At 36.3% G+C, this 21,750-nt stretch overlaps 1 protein-coding gene across 10 annotated transcripts in view; it reads right to left on the minus strand.

Annotated features, from left to right (window-relative positions):
• The window catches only part of NBEA (neurobeachin), a 726,466-nt gene that overhangs the window by 86,848 nt on the left and 617,868 nt on the right, over positions 1-21,750 (minus strand). For all 10 annotated transcript variants that reach the window (XM_070049020.1, XM_070049018.1, XM_051831739.2 and 7 more), the window contains 2 exons: positions 19,578-19,690; positions 7,596-7,736 (listed from right to left, as the gene is read on the minus strand). In XM_070049020.1, the coding sequence (XP_069905121.1) occupies positions 7,596-7,736; positions 19,578-19,690 (254 nt within the window). The remainder of the gene's footprint in view (positions 1-7,595; positions 7,737-19,577; positions 19,691-21,750) is intronic.

The following is a 21,750-nucleotide window of genomic DNA, read 5'->3' on the forward strand; positions in this document are numbered from 1 at the left end:
GAATTATTTTTTATTTCTGGTACCAAAATTTATAGATCTGGTGTCACTCAAAAGGAGACAATAATTAAGAATCCCACATTTCACTGTTTTAAGTAGCTTTTAAAAAGATCTGATTAACAACTGTTTTAGGGACACGTACTGCATTACTGACGTATATTCTCATTATTTCTGAAGGCCTCCAGCAGTTCTAGTGGAAGAGAACTAATAGAAATTGATAACCTATTTGTTTATAAGTGAGTATTGATCTTTCAAGCTCTGATTATTGTGGAGATTACTTTTTACTGTGTGTTTCCCTGTTACATTCAAGGCACAATGCAAGGCCCAACTTTTCCATTTGACTCATGCCTAACACAGAAAATCAAGTGCTTTATTAAACTTAAAGAACTTTCATATTTATTCACCTAGCATAAGCTGGTTCAGCCATTTTTAGCATATTAGTTATTTCATTATTTTATCAAAAAACTTTCCGCTTGGAAGACAAAATGTAAAAATGAATAAGTATGGAACAGCAATTTCACAAATTAAAATATTAGCACTTTTTGGGCTTTAAAAATTTCAGGGTAGGTCCTGCAGTATAAAGGGCTGGTGGCAGATGGTCTCCTCCTCATTATATATATACCCCCAGGTCACTTCAGGCCTTCCAACCCTTTTTTCTTGGTGGAAAACCAAACTCACCTGGTCTATATTGGGAACTACCTATCCCATTGTGCACCATCATACTGTCAGTCTCCTCCAAGGACACTAACACCCTTTCCTGTCTTTCATGCTTACAGAACAATAAATTCTATTTTGGGCAATCTAACACCGTAACTCTTGTCTCAAACCATTTTTGTTTAGTTATTTCATAAGAACTTTCTTAAGTCATTCTACCCTATAATTTTATTCTTTTCCTTCCCTTCATTTCATTTAAAAGTCAAAGATCAAACTGTACCAATGGGAAAGAGGTGGTACTTAGGATATAACTATAGTAAGAAAAGACATATATTTGAAGAGATAGGAAATATAACAAAGGTTAAAGAGAAGGGAACAAACGTGTTTGGAACACCTCTCTGTGCTATACACAGCACTACCTCAGTTAACTCAATCCTCAGTATTTTCTGGAGCAGGTATAATCATTCCTCTTTTACATCTGAGAAAATTCAAGAAGACAGAGGAACCATTATTTTTATAGGCCTTTGTGTAGTAACTCCAGAAGTTTAATCTCCCCCATTTCTTTTGAAAGAACCCAGAGTATCTTTTAGAACCTTCTAAAAGTCTCTGTTATTGACCTATGTGTCTGTTGTGGACTGGGCTCTTGGTTAAATACTCCTCATCTGCCTCTTAGTAAATATGTATGGTCCATAATAATTAGTTCTCAACATAAACATCACCAAAGAATTTTATTCATTAGTATTATCTTTGGCTTTAATTATAATATTGCAAAAGTGCTCTAACTATTTTTTTACTATATACTTAACAAAATTTTTTTTTTGACAGGTAGAGTTAGTGAGAGAGAAAGAGACAGAGAGTAAGGTCTTCCTTTTTCTATTGGTTCACCCCCAAAGTGGCCGCTATGGCTGGAGTGCTGCGCTGATCCAAAGCCAGGAGCCAGGTGCTTCCTCCTGGTCTCCCATGCAGGTGCAGGGCCCAAGGACCTGGGCCATCCTCCACTGCACTCCTGGGCCACAGCAGAGAGCTGGACTGGAAGAGGAGCAACCGGGACAGAATCCAGCGCCCCAACCAGGACTAGAACCTGGGGTGCTGGCTCCTCAGGCAGAGGATTAGCCTAGTGAGCCACAGCGCCGGCCAACTATATACTTTTTTATATACATTAATTAATTATTTCTGTGTTATATGTATAGGCTAAGACTTAGAGTAAAAACATTATAAGTAAGAAACATGCTTTATCTTAGTTATTATCTGAAGTATCTCAAATTTTCTCATCATTTACCAATAGCAACTATCAAGGAAACAGCTGTTTTAGAATCTTGTAATTTAGACAAGTGATTTCACTTGTAGTTTGTCTAAAATAATATTTAACTTAAATTAATGAGGTATATTAGCATATTAAAATAATTATCATTGTCATACTGACTACAGTGACTGAAACTAATAATGAGTTTAATGACTTCAGATCTAAAAGATTTGAAAGGTAAGAATAGTTATTTTACTTTAATTTTATGTTCATAAACAAATTTCTTGTGATACGAATTTTAATGCATTTTTTACTTCTTAAACTCAAGGGGATGGGAGTGAGAAAAATCACAATTCTGTGGCTACTAGGTTAAACATTTAGTAAGCTATTAGACCATAATACTCCTATTTTTGTCAGCATAAAATAATTTGTTTGGGCTAAATGAGTCCCCATAAAGTTACCTTACAAATCTGTCCTAATACAGTGACCACTAGCCACATGTGACAACTGAGCACTTGAAACATGACTATTTCAAACTGAAATGTGACATAAATAACAAATACACCCTGGATTTCAGAGACTTAGTACCATCACCTTCTTAATGTAAAATGTCTCATTAATAATTTTTATAATGGCTCCCCGTTGAAAGAACGAAATTTTGTAAGGGCAGGCACTGTGACATGGTGGATTAGGATACCAACAGCCCATATCAGAGTGCTGGTTCAAATCCTGGCTGCTCTGCTTCTGATCCAGCTTCCTGCTCACATGTCAGGGAAATTAGTGGAGGACAGCCCAAGTACTTAGACATCTGCCACCCGTGGGGGAGACCAGGATGGTGTTCCTGGCTTCTGGCTAAAGCTTGGCCCAGATCTGTCTGCTGTGGACATTTTGGGAATGAACCAATAGATGGAAGATCTCTCTCCAGCTCTCCTCTTTTTTCTGTTGCTCTTTCAAATATGTAAGTAAATAAATCTCTGAAAAAATATTTTTGCATATATTGGGTTAACAAATATTTACTAATATTAATTTCATCTGGTGTTTTTAACTTTTTAAATATGGCTCCCAGAAATTTTCAGTTACTTAGGCAGCTTGCATTATATTTCTATTGTGCAGCAGTGCTACAGAGAATTTTAAGGGAGATGTGTAGAATAAATACGTGTGAATATTCTTCCACTTCCACGTATACATTTAACTCTGTATTCTATTTCACTGGAATCATCAATTTATGTATGTATGTATGTATGTATTTTGACAGGCAGAGTGGACAGTGAGAGAGAGAGACAAAGAGAAAGGTCTTCCTTTTCCGTTGGTTCAACCCCCAGATGGCTGCTACTGCCGGCGCGCTGTGGCCGGCATGCTGTGCCTGATATGAAGCCAGGAGCCAGGTGCTTCCTCCTGGTCTCCCATGCGGGTGCAGGGCCCAAGCACCTGGGCCATCCTCCACTGCCTTCCCGGGCCACAGCAGAGAGCTGGCCTGGAAGAGGGGCAACCAGGACAGAATCTGGCACTCCATCCGGGACTAGAACCTGGTGCTAGCGCCACAGGCGGAAGATTAGCCTAGTGGGCCCTGGCGCCGGCCCCATCAGTCAATTTAAAGATGAATTATGATACATGATTTGAGAAGGTATTTAGTTTATTAGGGATAGAAGAGGGTTAACTTAATTAGACTCTTGAATATTTGGTGGATTCACACTTGAATAAATATTACAAATCTGGCTCCAGACAAATTTGATTACATAAAAATCATCTATTAGCACTTTATTATACTTTAATTACACTTTAAATACCATATATTACTCTTATTTAATTCTCAAAACAATCCAGTGGATAACACTTTGTTAGAAGTTGTTTCTGAATCTTTTCTTCAACCCTCTAAACACCTGAGAAGGGTGTCCTTCTCACCCTATGGAGTTGGCTCACTAAGGAAAGGCAATTATTGTCTTTAAAATTTTTTTAGAGTTACTTATTTTGAAGAGGGGGGAGAAAGGGCGAAAGGCAGAGAGAGAGAGAATGTTAGAGAGAGAGAGAGAGAGAGAGGGAGAAAGATTGATTCTATTCATTGGTTCATTCTCTAAATGTTCACAATAGCCAGGGCTGAATCAGGCCAAAGTTAGGATCCTCCCACGTGGGTGGCAGGGACCCAAGTACCTGGACCATCTCCTGTTGCCTCCCCGGATGTGCATTAGCCGAAAATTGGAATCAGAAGTAGAACTAGGACTTAGACCCAGGCATTCTGATATAGGATGCAAGTGTCCCAAGCAGTGTCTTACCCACTGTGCCAAATGTCCACCCCAGCAATGACTGTGATGGAACCTGAGGTAGGATGTCAATTCCTCACATGATGAAAATCTCTGGTTTATATTTCCTAAAATTTTCCTCCTCTAACAGCTTTGAAGGTCTCTCTAAGATTTCCATGCACATTAACTTGAAGCCAAATCGACTTTGTAGCTTAAGAAATGTATCTTATGGGCTGTTTAAGCCCAGGCTCATCTGTTCTTGTCTTTCAGAGCAATTCCTAAGCAGAAACAAAACTTTAAATTTCACTGACACTCTTTTTATGTAAGTTTTAAAATTTTCCTCCTTTACCTGACTTTTTGCATTGTTTTTGGTTCATGCACAGCTAATAATTCATTTCCCATGGGTGATAGTAATGATTGAGATTTCAGTTTTACATTTTGATCGTTTGGTGATCAGGGAGTTTAATTTACTAGTCACCTAGGTTTTATCTGCCTATTTGCCAGCTTAAATCCATTAAGATCATGTTTTATGTCCTTTGTAAAAGAAACTAGTTGTTTGAGATCCTAACTGGCACATTTTGGTGTTTCTGTGTTTAGTTATGACCTGTAGCTGAAACTGCAGGATGAAGCAGTAAGCTTTCTGTGTCTGCGACTCAGAAGCCTTTACCTCTTGTGCAAGTGCAAGGCATCTTGGCACCTCTCTGGGACAATGATTAATGCCACCCTTCTATTTGTGTTGCTTTGTCCTCTTTGCTTTATAGTGATAAGCAAGGATTGATATAAATCTAATATTCTCAAAATTAATAGAAAAATTACATAGAACTTCTAATATCTTTAATAGTGCTGGAGTTTAAAAAATGAAACTTCTAGCTCTGAAACATTTATAAAAGAATACAAGTTCATATAATTAAGGTGAATCTTTAGACAAATTAATTAAATAACTTCAATCTTAAAAATGAAATAACAGTTTTCTTTCTCTTAGTTTATCAATATAGAATTTATTTTCTAAAATAAATTAGTGTTTGTTGTCTTAATGGACTGGTTAATCTGAACTTCCTTAACTTCTTATGCTTATATAGAATTATGAAAGATATAAAATTTGTGTTCCAGCTGATATTGTGGCATAGTGGTTTAAACTGCTGACTCTGATGCTGGCATCCCGGCTGCTCCACTGCCAATCCAGCCCCCTGCTTATGCACCTGGGAAAGCAGTGGAAGATGACCCAAGGCCTTGGGCTCCTGCACCCAAAATGGAGACCCAGATGAAGCACTCTGTCTCCTGGCTTCAGCCTGGTCCAGCCCTGGCTGTTGCAGCCATGTAGGTACTGAACCAGCAGATGGGAGACCTCTCTCTCTCTCTATGTCTCTTTCTCTCTCTGTCTCTCCTTCTCTCTCTGTAACTCTAACTTTAAAAAAAAATGTTAATTTAACTTTACCACCATTCTGCTTAACTTCTAAAAAATAATAATTGTTTACAGTATATCACCTACTAGTGGTTTTGTTGCAAATTCAATTTGCTAATACAGAGAATACTCAAGGGAGATCTCCAAATGAAAGCTGCTTTATATGCTTAGGGAGAAAATATCTTTGAAAATAGGAGATGCCTTTTTTGTCTATGCTGCTTTCCTTGTGTGTTTCTGAGGCATGTCAGCACCACACAACAGAGTGGCCTAAACTCTATCTTGATAAGGGAAGAAAACATTATTGATTATATTGAACTAGAGATTTCATTTAGCATTGTACAGTACTCCTCCATCTCTTATAGTAACAAAAACCAATCAATAGGGCCATCTGACTCCAATAACTGCTCCTTACTAGCCTCCATTGGAGAAGGAAAGACTAAAGGCAAAGAGATTTGTTAAGAACTTTTTGCAATAATCTAGATGTGAAATAATGGGAACTAAGGGAAGAGTCCAAGTCAATAGAGAAAAATAAACGGATTGCAGAGACATTTTGTGGGTAGAACCTATGGATATCTGATTGCACGTAAGGGGTTGGTAAAACAGAGAAAACATCTAGGAAAGCTCTCCAGTTTCTACATTGGGCAACTAAGGGAATGATTGTGTCATTTATTTGGAAAGGTAAACATGAGGGATCATAACAGATTCATTAGAGACATAAGGAGTTCCTGTTTTAAAATTATGTTATTGTGAGATGTTCAGAAGAAATATACAGTGGGCACTTGGACATGTAAGTAGGGAGTCCACAAAGAAAGTGTGATGAAGACTGAAGCTGGAACTTCCTTGCTTATAGCCGAATGACTTAGCTCAGCTAAAGTATATAAATTCAGAAACAGAAACATTGAGGAAAAGAAATATGAGTGGGAGACTGAGCAGGACAGTTAGGATGATGGAAGGAAAATCAGGAGCGGATATTGTAAGAGGAGACATGAGAGGAAAGAATTTCAAGCAGCAGAAAGTTAGCAATGGTGTAAAGTGCTTCAGAGACATGATGGGTGAGAGATGGCAGGCTCTACCCCACTTGCTCTAATGTGCAAAGTGGTGGGTTTGGAACCTAAATCACAGGGTAAAAGACTGAATGAGAAGTGATCAAGTGGTGGCCACAAGGATAGACTAGGGCAGCCAATGAAGGCTGTACTTTCACTAACCAGACTGTGAAGGGAGAGAAATGGGAAGCAGCTGCACAGTGGGTAGGGGCTGGAAGGAGACTTAAATAAAATCAGAGATAATAGATATATTTATGGCTTAGGAAAAAAGAGAATGTTGCAGGAAGAGGTCTTCAAAACAGTTGGAAATGGTTTTAATAGTTTTTTTTTTTTTTTTTTTTGACAGGCAGAGTGTATAGTGAGAGAGAGAGACAGAGAGAAAGGTCTTCCTTTGCCGGTGGTTCACACTCCAATGGCCGCCGCGGCTGGCACGCTGCGGCCAGCGCACCGCGCTGATCTGATGGCAGGAGCCAGGTACTTATCCTGGTCTCCCATGGGGTGCAGGGCCCAAGTACTTGGGCCATCCTCCACTGCACTCCCTGGCCACAGCAGAGAGCTGGCCTGGAAGAGAGGCAACCGGGACAGAATCCGGCGCCCCGACTGGGACTAGAACCCGGTATGCCGGTGCCGCAAGGCGGAGGATTAGCCTAGTGAGCCGTGGCGCTGGCCTGGTTTTAACAGTTTTAAACATGTTGCCCAAGAAGCAGGAGTGAGGAGGAAGTGGTGGTAAGTGCCAGCTTGTGTCCTTAGTGAGGAGAGGATGGGCTCCAGAGGGTTGGTTCCTTTATACAGGGCAAGAAGAAGCTCACAATAATATTTTTCTCACCTAATTTTGCAAATGCATCAACTTGTTTAAAAACATCACTTTTGCTAGAGGTTGTAATTTCTAGTTGCTACTTTGCTGGTTTCGAATCTTTACAAAACAGGCACCAAGCATGACAGATTTTAATTTAATTACTTAGGTTAAAAAAAAACTTCAATGTAGTCAAGGCAAACGGAAATATAAGGAAGACACTCACAATTCGAACAAGCCAGGATAAAGTAGATGTTGCTGTTGAATAATGTGTATTGTAATGGTAGGGTGGACTTTGGTCATCTTCCCATGTCTCATAACGCTCTGCATAAAACACAGCTCTCTTTGGGTTCAAAGCACCAATTGGCTATAAAAAGATAAAAGGAAACATTTTGTTTAATATAGTCACATTAGACATTCTTATTGATAAGTATTCTGATTGGCCTTCAATATTAACTCATTTTAATCACAGAACAAAAATTATTTGTATTGTGTTTTTACAAATTGAATGTTGATATTAATTACAAATCACAGTACTTGCCAAAAACTACCAAACAGTATGATCTATAAGTACAACAATTATAGACTTTGAGTTACTCAGAGATTCAGTAAACTGGATTATCAGACATGATCCGCTTCTAACTATTAAGGTCAAAATAGTATTTTTATGTTATCTTCTTGTCTATTTACAACATATATAATGAAAATTTAGCTTTGGTGTACAAGAAATCCAGTGAGGAGAAGGGGAAGCAGACAACTACCATATTAGGGAAAACTTATCTAAATAGACCGTTGTGAGAGACTACAACTCATGCTATGGAAGCACTGTTGGAGCACGAGTGTCATTCGGCTACAATACAGATGCAGCATTTTTATAAAGTTAAACTACAAATTTAAGGGTGACAGCAATAATTCAGACAATACAGATTTGCTAAGAGCAATTTGCTAAGGCCGCTCAGCCCTCTCCTGAGAGCCAGCACAAGATTTACCCTTTATGATGCAAATTCCTGCAGCAGTGTACACAGTAAGTGCTAGCATATAACCCCCTGTTTCCTTCAATAAAGGATGTGTCTCAAACTTCTCAGCACACCCAATCATTAAGAAGTCCAGGATAGCGTCCTCATAATCACAAATAGAAAACGGTCTTAGCTGAAGTTTTCATTTCTGATTTTGGCTTAATGGTATAGAGGTCTATGATATCAAATAGCCACATTGTTTTATTTTAGGTTACATACTATGACAATAAATATGTAGATGGTGGGTGTTGTGGCACAGTGATCAAACTGCCACTTGGGATGCCTATATTCAATACAGAGGAGCCAGTTTGAGCCTTGGCTATCTGGGTTCTGATCCAGCTTGCTGTTAATGCATCTCAGGAGGCAGCAGATGATGGTTAAAATATTTTGGCCCTTGTCACTCACATGTGATACCCACATGGAGTTTGAGGCTCTTGGGTTCAGCCTGGCCCAGCCATGGCTGTTGTAGGCCTTTGGGGAGTGATCAGCAGATAGAAGATCTCTCTTTCTTTCTGCCTTGCAAGTAGATGAAAATAAAAAGTAGTTTCCTTTTTTGTCCAACAGTGAGTAAATATTTAGGTACACCCACTTTGTTGTAGGTGTTATTATCTGAGGATATTTAAAAAAGTTGGTGGAAAGATAGAATTATAAGATTAGTTTATTTTGGTACAAAAAATTTTTGAACCCTATGCATGGTATGTCCACAATACACATTTTCCATGAACTTTATGAAATAGCTTTATATAAAAAGGCTTAATTGAAAATTTAAAAGCTATTACTAGATATCTTGCTATTTTGTCCCTGTGAATTTTTATAAGTGACCACTATAATAATAAATAAGATGCAAAAATGAAAAATAAAATTTCTGTCCTTACAAAACTTTATTATTATAATTTAGTTTTGAAAACTGCTGTAAAGTCTGCTTACAAGCACAACTGCAAACAAGCACAATTTTCAATATGAAGGAATCAAGAGAGACTAACATACAGAAATTCACATTCCATACTTTTGTTGTGAGAAGTGTTCTGTAGAACATTACAACATGTATGTGAGACACTTGTATTTAGTGAAGAAATGATGTTGAAGATTTTTCTACTCTGATCACTCATTTCCCCCTTTCCAAAGACCAAAGAGAGAAATCTGTCTCAGATGTTAAGTGCCACAAAAAGCTTTGTTTTCCTGAAAAAGCTTCGTGATGTTTTTATATGAAACATAAATCCTGACAGTTGCCTACGGAGACGAAATGCTCTGAAAGGGGCCAGCATGGTGGTGCAGCAGTCAGCATTCCAGTGGTTCCAGTCCTGGTTGCTCCACTTTTTATCCAGCTCCCTGCTAAAACCTGGGAAAGCAGTGGAAGATGGCCCAACTACTATGTCCCTGAAACCCATGTGGGAGCCCTGGATGAAGCCCTTGGCTCCTTGCTTTGGCCTGGGCCAGCATGGTTGTTGCAGCCATTTGAGGAGTGAGTCAGCAGATGGAAGCTCGCTCTCTCTCTCTCTCTCTTTCCTTCTGTCTCTCCCTCTTTATATATTACTCTATCTTTCAAACAAATAAATAAATCTTTTTTTTAAAAGAAAAAGCTCTGAGAAATAATCTTGTAAATAGAATCGCTCATGTTGTTTACTTCAGTGTTGCCCTTTACTGTTATTTATTTAGTTAGTTACTAGATGATATCCTTCTTTTTGTTTTTATAACAACTGCTAACACACAACAGAATTAGAGCTCTTTAGAATGTACTTGGAAGAATTCTGGTGAGAATTGTGATTATGTGTTCCTGAGTACTAACTTTTCCTTTGGTTTCAACTTCCCATTTTCCTTTACGTTCTCTTAGCCTTGATCTATCAACATTTTTCGGTCTTAGAAACCTTGTAGTTATATAAAGTCCTTTTCTTGGAACAGGTGTACACATAAATTAAACAGGTAAAAATGGCCAATAAAAATTATATGAATAAAAAATACTGAATAAATATGAGACACTAGAAGGACTTTGAGAGAACATAAATGTCAGCATAATCATTGATTGATTTAAATACATAAATAAAAATAAATGGGGATTGATATGAGGAATGATCAACAACCTCAAAGCAGATTCTGATTTTTTTACACTTTTTCTCCTTTTATTTTCACTTGGTTGAGCTCCAACCACATGCCTAGTTCTGTCTCAGGCACTGGGAATCCAATGGTGGATAAAAGGGATGAGTTTTTGCTTACAGGGAGGTTGGTGTTGGGGGGGCAGCTCATAGAGCAGCAGACAGTGGGAGGGCTGTTGAATTTTTTTTATCATTCTTTTTTGTTTATTTTTCCCCCAGAGAAACTTTTCAGTTAAGGAATACAGACTTTATGCATTTTATAAGTACAACTTTAAGAATACAGTGATTCTTCCCACCAAACCTGCCCTCCCACCCTCTCTCCCACTCCTCCTCCTCCTCCCTTTCCTAATCCCAGTCCCATTCTCCACTAAGATCCATTTTCGTTTAACTTTATACAGAGAAGACCAACAGAAGTTCAACAATTTAAATTTATTTGTTTAAGATATTATCTCTGCATCATTTTCTAGATTGAGTTTCATCTTGATGCTATTTTTTTTCTTCTCTAGTTGCTTACTTAGTTGTACATCTTTCATAGCTCCTCAGAAATGGATGGAACACTACAGTCTACTCTTCCAGCTCCCTTACAGCTGAGGACACAGAAGCGGAGTCCAATCAAGATCACTTTGCTGGGCAATGCCAGCACACTCACAGAAGCAGCTGAAGCTTCGAGCTCAGTACAAAATACTGCTGGAAACAGCTGATTGATTTGTTTGGCTCCCAAGAATATCTTTGAGTCCTCCCAACACTCTCAATGCTCCTGAATTTCCAATATAATCTAAGTTACCTTGTTATCTTTCACTATACTAACCAAAGGTTTAAAAATCCTCAGAAGAGTGGCAGGAATTTTTCCTTTTTGTGTTTTCAGTCATGAGCTACATGTCATCACTCTGAAAATTCTCAGTCATGACAACGTAGAAATCGTACACAGAGATACTTCTGTGCCAAGTGATCTCCCAGAATCCCTTCTAATCTGACCAGGCAACATCAACTCATTCTTTCAGTTCAAATTTCACCTGTGAAGACCTACATGGCACCATCTGGTAATAGTTAGGCAAGTTTATAACCTTTATTAACCCAGTACACTAACCTTTAAAGGGAATTCCTGTCTAGAATTCATCATTGAATTCTCAGCACTTAATACAGTATCTGAATCTTTTTAGGTGAATAATAAATGTTAAATGAATGAGGAATAATTAGCCTGATTACCGCCTGATTATATAATATATAATATTATCCCATATAGAAATTTTATATAAAATTTTAAAGCAAAATCCAAAGACAAATAATAAAGTGAAAAATATATATAGCATGTGGGATAAGGGCTAGTTTACCTAAAATATTAGTTCTTACAAGTCAATAAGAAATTAGTGAACAATCCAATTAAATAAATAAGCAAATTACATAAACAGGCAATTCACATAAAACTGCACTTGATCTTAGCCAAAAGGCTGAGAAGCGATAATAAAAGTGGATACTAACTGCCAAAATTATGTAGGACCAGGTGCTACAATGCAAAAGAACCAGGTCCAACAATACAATAGGTATCTATTCCTTTTCCTGTTAGGCATCCACTACTCCTTCTTCCTTTGTGAACCACTCCTTCTATGCTCTTGGTTCATCTTCCAACTGGCACCTTGTCCTTAAAATAGAACTGCCATACAAGGAAGCCCAGCAAGAACCATTATCAAACACATAAGGTGTCATTTAACATATTTTTACCCAAAACTTTCAAATTAGCAGTACATTTTTTTAGCAAATGGCACATAATTAAATTTACACATTTATACTTTTATCTTTTTGTAAGTTTTCTAGCAGCAAGTCAGCTACTAATATACTTAGTAGTTTTGTCCATACTTCAAGTTTTGTTGTTAAAAGTTGAGCATCAGCTAAAGCATATACTAAACTAATTTTATTTTTAGATAATATTAACTAATAGTAAAAAAAGAAAAATAATATAGCTGTAGAAATTTGTTCCAGATTGCAGAGTGGCATATTCCCCACTTTAGCACGGTAAACTCTTTTCTACATGGTATATAGACATTTGGCAGTATCAAAGGGTGTATGGCTGAACAGTATTCACACTTCAGTGCATTCATTTGCATTATCACATTTCAAAGCCTCAAGGCATTATCACTTCCTTTTTTTAAGTGGCATAATAATTTGGGAAAATGGTTATGCTTATCATCATGTGTCAGTCAAATAACTCTTGTGTTCACAAAATAAATTTTTTTCCACTTAGTGAATGGGTGTGTGTATGTGATGTCTTACACTCATGTCAATATTAGCAGGACTTGGTTTTGTGATGAAACTATTTCATTTATCAGAGGGCATGACTGGGAAATAGGAAAATTCCATTCACACTTTAATGAGCAAGCACTGTACTGCATGTCAAAGTCCTGTAACCACTACAACTGCAGAGTCAAGTTCATATGAGTATATGTAAATAATGGAAGCACAAGTACATGTCATATTTTAAGATAGATATTTCTACAAGATCACATCTCCATAAGGAACAAATCTGGGGGACAAAAATCTCTATAGCTAGCCATGGTTGCTGGGTATTGAAAAGATAGGTTGATAACAGCTTCTTAACTTCTTGTCCATCATGTCAAACAATAAATATAATCTCTAAGCTGAGCATGTAATTAGTACAACTTAAACCTGTGATGTCTAACCAAACAAGAAGTCTAATATATCTTACTGATAATGAACTTTCTTGCTCCTATGTTTTGTAGCTGTTAAATTAAGTGGGCTAAGGAAAGAGTGAGATTACCGTAAATATTAAATATTGTCTAAACTCAAGTGAATCTTAAGTTTTAATAAGTATTTAATTTTAACTTCCACATTGATGTTTATGGTTTTGACAACTTGATAATTTAAAAGGATGATAAAAATAATTATTTATTATATAAAACATTTGTATTAAATGGCATTGATTTTTACTCTAATAGAATAAAAAGGTTTTATTCTAATATACAATAAAAAGAGTTGAATTAAGTTTCATTACAATTTTTTCTATCATATCAAAGATAGTGAACCTGCAACTGACAATTATGAAAATTAGTTTTGTAGGAAACATTCATTGAATGCTACTTGTGTGCCAGACATTATATCAGGTGCTTTACCTATATTGCTATATTTAATTCTTTCAATTAGGTAAGCATAACTGTACTCAATTTAAGGAAGAGTACACAAGTACAGAGCTCAGAGAATATGCCTAAGTTTGTATAATATGTGATAGACAAATATTAGAACAAAATCTACATTCTTTTCATGTTCCATTTATGAATTCTCACCTTTTTTTATTTCTCAATTTGAATACTAATGCAAGGAAAGACAAACAAGAAAGTTTTGGTAATCCAGGATTAACCTTTCCCAGCATCTAGTAAGACAACAAAAACTGTAACCATTCAATTTCCTATGCAGATGAGAACTCAGTGCCATAGACCTGGCTGTGGCATGGACTTTGGCAAGAAGAAGAGAGCCACCTCCAGATCATGTAGTCATCCTGTCAGTGTCATCAGTGCCCCAGGAAATACATCTACTACAGAGATATTATTTTTATTTAACTTTGTTTCTTGTTCTTGTCTGCATTATCCTATGAAAATGCTAAGTTAATTTTTTCAACATGCCTTTTTAATATACTAGATGCTGCTTAACAATGAAATGGAAAATCATTATTTTGTCAATACTTTCAAAAGCTTTTGGGAAATATATAAGAGGTACATGTAATGGTTGAATTATGAACCTGGGTCAGATATAGGAAAGCATATCAATGGGTACACTCAGATGTTTAAAATCTCTATGTGTTCCCTCATTTGTCTTTTCCATAAAGCCATATATGTTTATCCAAGACATAGCTTCCTCCTCTGCAACTGGGGGTGGATCCAGGCATAGTAAGACTTGAAACTTAAAATAGTTTTCAGAGTGGCTCTTTAAGGAAACAAACAAAACTATGAACACAAAATTAAGACCAAGGCACATGAAGAAGCCCCAGAGAACTGAGGGGCCTTAGAGCTTAAGCCCTATTAGCTTTACTGTAAATGTATCTGACTCCATTTAATGTTCATAAATTATAATGCTATATATGTAGTAAGCAATTCACTGCCTATTGTTTTTTTTTTTTTCTGCCCTAAACACTATATATTCCTCAAGGGTTAGGACTAAACCTTAAAGTCCTATTCGTATCCTGCAAATCTCCTTTTATGTAATAGCTATTTGTGTATAAATCTGTAATTTGTTTGCTATAATTTTCATTACAGAAATGGTAAAGAAATCCTTAAACACACCGTATTTGACAATTTATAATACAAAGTTGTTTGCTGACTACTACCTAGCTCTCTTTCCTTTTGGACAAAAATCCAAATTTCCTCTGGATTCTTCTTAGACAATATCTTCTATGATCCTGATTCTACTTCCAGCTCCAAGCACAGGAAATGACTGGTTTATTCCATCTTTAAGTAGCATTTCTCCCCATTAAATAGCACCAAGGAGACATGAGACATTTTCTGTGATTTCTAAGAAAGAAAATTTTGTTATCCATGGTAGCTACCTCTTGGATGATATGATGTGAGGTATGGAACAATTGCTACCATTTTTTTTTTACTAAAAGGAGAGTGCTTAGAGCTACTGGAAGCTGTTCATTGGAAGGTAAGTATGAAGGCTATAGTGGCTGAAGCTAAAGCAGAGCCATGGACAGATCAAGGTCCTTGGTGGTATCATCTAAACTGCTGAAGTAAATCTTTCTTAAAGTCAAATCTTCCTTTGAATTTTTCAGCTATAAGAACTGATAATATTCATCTATGTATGTGTATAAAGTCAACTGAAAATAGACCTCAGTAAAAAAAACAAGAGTGGAAATAAAAGAGGGAGGAGTGGAGAATGGGACTGGGAATGGGAGTGGGAGGAGGAGGAGGGGAGAATGTATGGTGGGAAGAATCACTATATTCCTAAAGTTGTACTTAGGAAATGCATGAAGTTTGTATTCCTTAAATAAAAGATTTCTTTGGGAAAAAAAACTGATAACATTGATTTATTGTTCAAGCCAATGTAAGCTGAGTTTTTTGAAACTTCACTCAAAAGTTTCCTAACTGATACAACACAGAACTTCATGAAGCCAGAATACTGGGGTAGTATAAAGTTTCTTGTTTTATATAGCAAACAAATTAAAAATTAGGTAGGGATCCAAATACTTATTAAAGTATATTCTAGAATCATTGATAAGAATTATTATTTGGGTCAGGACTCCAAATCTTTGTTTAGAAATAATTAGTTTTGTTTTTAGAGGTATTTTAGAATATTCCTGGTTAAGAATTCCAATTATTCCATGCTCTTCTGAAGACTAACAAACTCTCCATTAAAAACTTCATTTGTGATGTTGATTACACATACTAGAATTTAGTGTGCTGCTTAGTGGACAATTCAACTCAATAATATTGCACAATATTAGTTTTTCCTTCCAATTATATTTCTATACTTCACATGTCATTTTCCCATTAGGCGTATAATAAGCTACATTTTCATATATTAAAATTGTGTTTATTAATGGTTTTTATACAAGGTCGTCTTAGATTTCTAGCCCATTTGTAAGAAGTTCCTATTAAGAAATTCAATGAAGCATAGGAACAAGGCAAGAGTAATTTATTAACATATCAAGAGGCTTTAATTTGCTAACATTTTCCTATCATGCTAGTGTGACAGAATATAAAGAACAAATTGCTAAAGCATGGAATACAGTCGAACTGGAAGAAAAAGCTATCTGTCTTTTAAGAGCTCATGAGTTCAACTGTTCACAACATGAGGAATCCATGCTTGCAAGAGTAAAGTTTGTATTTCTGTTGCCTAGTTTACTTGGGATCCATCTGTTTACTCCTACTATTTACTTAACACTGTTTAATTTTGAAGAGCACAGGTGAATAACAAAAGGGAAAACTGTGCCAAAGGAAATAAATATTAGACAGATCAGCTTAGAAAACTTGAAGAAGGTTTACATCTTCTAATTACTTAGAAAGTGACCTAAACGTTAAATGTATCCTATCTTTCCTATGTGGATAAACTACAAATCTGTGATTATTAGTAAATATTATACCAGATGCCTTCTATAAACCTATAATCATAATAATAAACTTTCTCTGGTTGGGTTAGCATTTCAAGAACACTTGAATTCAAATGTCTTACAGCAGGTGAGCATGCAGTGCCCAGGGTGGTGCAGTCTCCACTGTACCTGCGTCATGAAGGCTGCCACATCTATTTCTGGTCACTGAGTTTTCGTCTTTGCTCTTGACTGAACTCCTTCCAGGAGGACCCTGACTACATGTGTTTTATTCACTCCTGGACACTCTTCCATCCAGTACAGTGCTTGACGTGTAGTCAGTGTGTGATAAATATTCATTGACTGGATGATTGAAAGAACCAATAAATAAATGAAGGAAAAAAAGAAACCTTGGGCTTATAAGTTTATTTTCACCATGATATCCCAGTTAATTTCAAGAAAAGAGAATTCTTTTAAAAAAAAAAAAGAATCTAAAATAGCCAATGTGGTAGTCAGCTTATAATGTTTTACTACAGCAGATTGTGCTACTTGAGAATCAATATTCTAATTTTTAGAGTATATATATATACATATATACTGACTTCTGTTTAATATTTAATAGATAGTTATTCAGCTAATGTTAAGTCATATGCAGACAAGAGTTGGTTAAGGCACTAAACAGTTTTTACCCTCACATTGATGAGTTCATATGGTTTTGTTTTACATCCAAAAATTATACCTCAACTTTGGCAAGTTATACTGTTCAAACATTCTATTTCCAATTACAACTGTAGTAGCATAAATTTATCATCATTTTTTGAAAAAGATACCAAGGTTTTGAAAAAGATATCAAGGTATAGGCCTTTATCAGTGATTCAGTACAATATTATCATTATGTAGACCGCATTAGTGAATACTGATGTGCCAAGCACTGTTCTAGGTTCTTTATGCTTACCACTTCATCAACTCATACATCAACCCTATTATTACTGTCCCCATTACAGGCGAGTAAATGAAAGCAAAGAGAAATTAAATAACCTTATTTAAGGCCCCACAGCTACTAAGTTGCAGAATTAGAGTATAAACTCAGTCTAGCTCATGAGTTCTTGTTTCTAACAACTACTTACTGCCTCTCGTGTAGAATTCCAATAAAACCTAGAGACTTACTTAATTTTGTGGAGATTGATCTAATTATTCAGGTAATATAAAACTAGATTTGTTCCTATGGATTAAAATGCTCCTATTTACCTGAGCCCGAAAAATGACTTGCACATGGTAAATGGTTAAAGATTTTTGTTCAGTTGAATTATACTGGAAAAATTACTGTATCTGCAAGCATATTAGAATTCAGTTGCTAATTTTTTTTGGAACCAGCTCTGTGACTCAGTAAGGTATCAGCTAACTGATCTCTTAGACCCCCTTTAGCATCTATGATAACATAATTAAAATTAGCAATGAGCTAGTTACTAAGATTTGGTAAAGAATTTATACAAAATCAAATAACTAGAGAAAAACACATGGTAATGTAGAAAAATTAGTATATGGACTTTAAAAACAGGTTAAGATATATTCCATGTATAATGACAATAGCTAATATTTATGAAGTTTCTCTGTGCCAAGTACTGTACTACATTCTTTAAATGCACACGACACTTGATCTCTACAACTGTCCAAGGTAGGATAGTAGTAGTATTCTCATATTACAGATGGGTTAAGAGAAACTGGTTTTAGGCCACACAGCTAGAAAGTAGTGGAATACAGAACTTCACTGTGGGTAGGGCTAGCTTTCAAAGGAAAGCTTTAAAAAGGCAGGAGAAGGCATGCTGAGTGTAAAAACATCTGTGGAATTAATTTTAAATTGGCTGCAATGTTTCCCTAATTTTCAGAGGTTATATTGCCCTTTTCCATGAACTCCTGAAAGCTGCCCCTCCCTAAATCATATTAATACATACATACCTTTTAACCTTCTGTGGACTGCTAAATAAGACAACTAAGTATGATAGAAAATTGAGGTGAATTCAAAGTGAATGGACTCAGGTTTTGCCATGGCTAAAGTAAATAAACATCAGGGCCAGGCTCTATCATCAGCATATGCTACAGAGTAGCTTTTTGGGCTTAGCTCCTAATTCTTCACTGTATTTCAAATAGTTTAGAACCCCACTTAATAGGTGTCCTCTGGACAAATAAGGTAAACTAATTAAAATTTCATTTTTTATTTTCTTTTTTTTTAATTTTTTTTTTTTTGACAGGCAGAGTGGACAGTGAGAGAGAGAGACAAAGAGAAAGGTCTTCCTTTGCCGTTGGTTCACCCTCCAATGGCTGCTGCAGCCGGTGCGCTGCAGCCGGCGCACCACGCTGATTTGATGGCAGGAGCCAGGTACTTATCCTGGTCTCCCATGGGGTGCAGGGCCCAAGTACTTGGGCCATCCTCCACTGCACTCCCTGGCCACAGCAGAGAGCTGGCCTGGAAGAGGGGCAACCGGGACAGAATCCGGCGCCCTGACTGGGACTAGAACCTGGTGTGCCGGTGCCGCTAGGCGGAGGATTAGCCTAGTGAGCCGTGGTGCCGGCCTCATTTTTTATTTTCTATACAGTTGTGTATTCTATTCTTGTCATTTTCTGGGTTGTATATTTTCTCATGTGTCTAAACAGAGCCCTGTTACACTTAATTTAATTTTCTTTTCAGTATGAAAATGCCCACTGTCTGGGCATTTTATTTCTAAGATGATGTGCCTTATTACCTAAAAAATGTATCACAGAAATTATTTTCCATTATATTTTGAACTAATTTTAGGTTTCTTACCTTGACTTTTTAAAGTCTAGAATACCTGAGCCAGCTGCCTCTACCTCTATTCTTTCTCAAATACACATTTCATTTCACCCAGGCCAGTACTAATCTCTCATCTTGTAGCTTAAGTCCTGTGCTGCCAATGGGTGACACAGCCACTGACTACAAAACAAGAGAGTTAAGTTTACTTTCTTACAAACAGTAGTTGGATCTATATACTGACAGAAAAGCTTTCAGATTCCAGACTGATGAAGAAAACTCACTCATAATATTGAGATAATACCTTTGAGAGATCCCTGAAATTTCCTGGAAGAGTCAGGTCCAATTCTTCTGATTCATAATTTGTTAACACCCACGGAAACACAGGATATTGGTTCAGATCATTATATGTCCGTCCTAGAAAAAAAAAAGATATGAAAATTTATGTATAGTAATTTCTCATTAAACGGTTTTTGTTCTTATAATAGATAATTCCTGAACTTCAGAGAGAAAATAGCTCTTTTGTTTATTGAACTACATCTTTGTTTAATCAGAACCACTTGGATAACAATGTTTCAAGTGAATTCACTCAATAATTGAAAGAGTAACTAGAATTACAATTTATAAGATTGTGATAGAGAACACTGCTGGTGATCATAATTTATTCCCGTCTTCCCAGGTCAGACCACATCTCAGTCTCCCTGACAAGCATCTCTTGCCTTGGGATTCATTTGTAATCTACAGAACAGAGGCAGGGGTGATATGTGCCACTCTGAGGGTTAGCCCACCATAGCTTCCCACAGGTGACTTGATAAAGATCATAGTGTGACCTTAGAGGCAGTCTTGTTGACCAAGGTCCCTGAAAGTGACCACAGGGGAGGCCATCCTGCTGTTCTGAACACTTGCAGTTTATTACTAGTATAATGAATCTTTATTTAGAAAGTATATTCCCAGTACACAGAATAACAATATTAAGCAGATAACAAGAATCAGTGTAGAGAATGTGCAGGTAAACAGAAGTACTCTGAAGGACAAAAAAGTATAGGGTCAGATTATCAACCACAATTTTCCCCATTCCTTTAAGTTCATGATATTTTTTGTAATATGTTGCTTCCTTTCAATGAAGAAGTGCTATACCTTACATTGGGTTTGTCAGGTTTTTTTTTTTTTGGTAGAATTAATAAATTTTTCAGATAGGATATTGAAGCACAATGGGAATGTGGTGAGTTTAGGGGAGCACAGCACTGCCCAGCCATTAACTGACACTGAAATAACATGATCAGATGAAATTAAGAGAATCACTATTAAAAAAAAGTCTAAATAACTTTTGCTGGACATGATTTTTTTTTTTTTGCAAGAATGTCTTATGCTCTGATTATGGGTATATTTCCAAATTTCCATTCATATTCACACAAAATGACTATTTCACTGGTACTCCGTGATAAAAATTTCATTTGGCATGCCTTGGTGCACACACCACCTAAATACCCTAACAGTAACATACACATGTAGACATTATCTTGTATATGATCAGGAAGCAACATTAAAGGATATCTATTATTTCAGCTACTGGAAAATGTGATTGTGAAAAAGAAAAATAAGCCAATCTGAGTAAGAACTAAATCCACTAATATAAACAAACATTGATTAAAATATATGAATTCATTCAGCAAATATTTATTGGTCAGATATTTTTTCTTTTTATTACATGAAGTTTTGTATTCTACAACTAAATTACACATTGTTTGTAACTTGATGGGGGGTATGTCTACAATCTGTTGGTAGCTGCTGGGAAGCAGAGTGGTTCTTCCACTTTGCATTTGCTGGGTGAGGTCTTCCCTTTTGTTCTCCCGAAACAGCACTGGTACTGACCTCTATTTAGCCTAATACATGCCATTGTTCACTTTTCTGCCTCTCATCTAGTCTGTAAACTCATGAATCCATGGGCTGGGTTGTATTGTTTTATAAAAAATCTCTGTATATTGGTATATACTGTCTGTCCAGTAAGTATCTGCTGATAGAATGAATATACATAGGATAGAAATGGAATGAAACAAGATTCATTTTTAAAGATAAGCAAAGAGAAACCAAGTAAAGAAGGAAAACTGCAGAGCATTTCTTCAAACTATAAGGATTATGCAAAGGCAAAGATGGATATATGAGACATAATAGCATCATGGATGTGCACATGTAACTAGAGCTTATGGTACCAGTTCCATTCTAATAAACAAACTTTATAAATAAATGTAATACAGTTAAAACTTGTTTTAGTGAGAATGTCCATATGAATCCTGCAACATGGACAACCAATATAATATTTTTGCTTTGTTTTAAAAACGTGCAATGTGTTCAATGTCACATAGAAAAATCAGAATGAATAACTGGTACTTTGGGATTTTGCATTTATAAGTTTTACCCACAAATTAGCATTATTCCTTTAATTATTTTTTACTGAATACCTATGTGATATGAAAAAT

Source organism: Oryctolagus cuniculus, chromosome 9 (assembly GCF_964237555.1).
Source record: "Oryctolagus cuniculus chromosome 9, mOryCun1.1, whole genome shotgun sequence".
In the NCBI taxonomy this organism is placed as follows: domain Eukaryota; kingdom Metazoa; phylum Chordata; class Mammalia; order Lagomorpha; family Leporidae; genus Oryctolagus; species Oryctolagus cuniculus.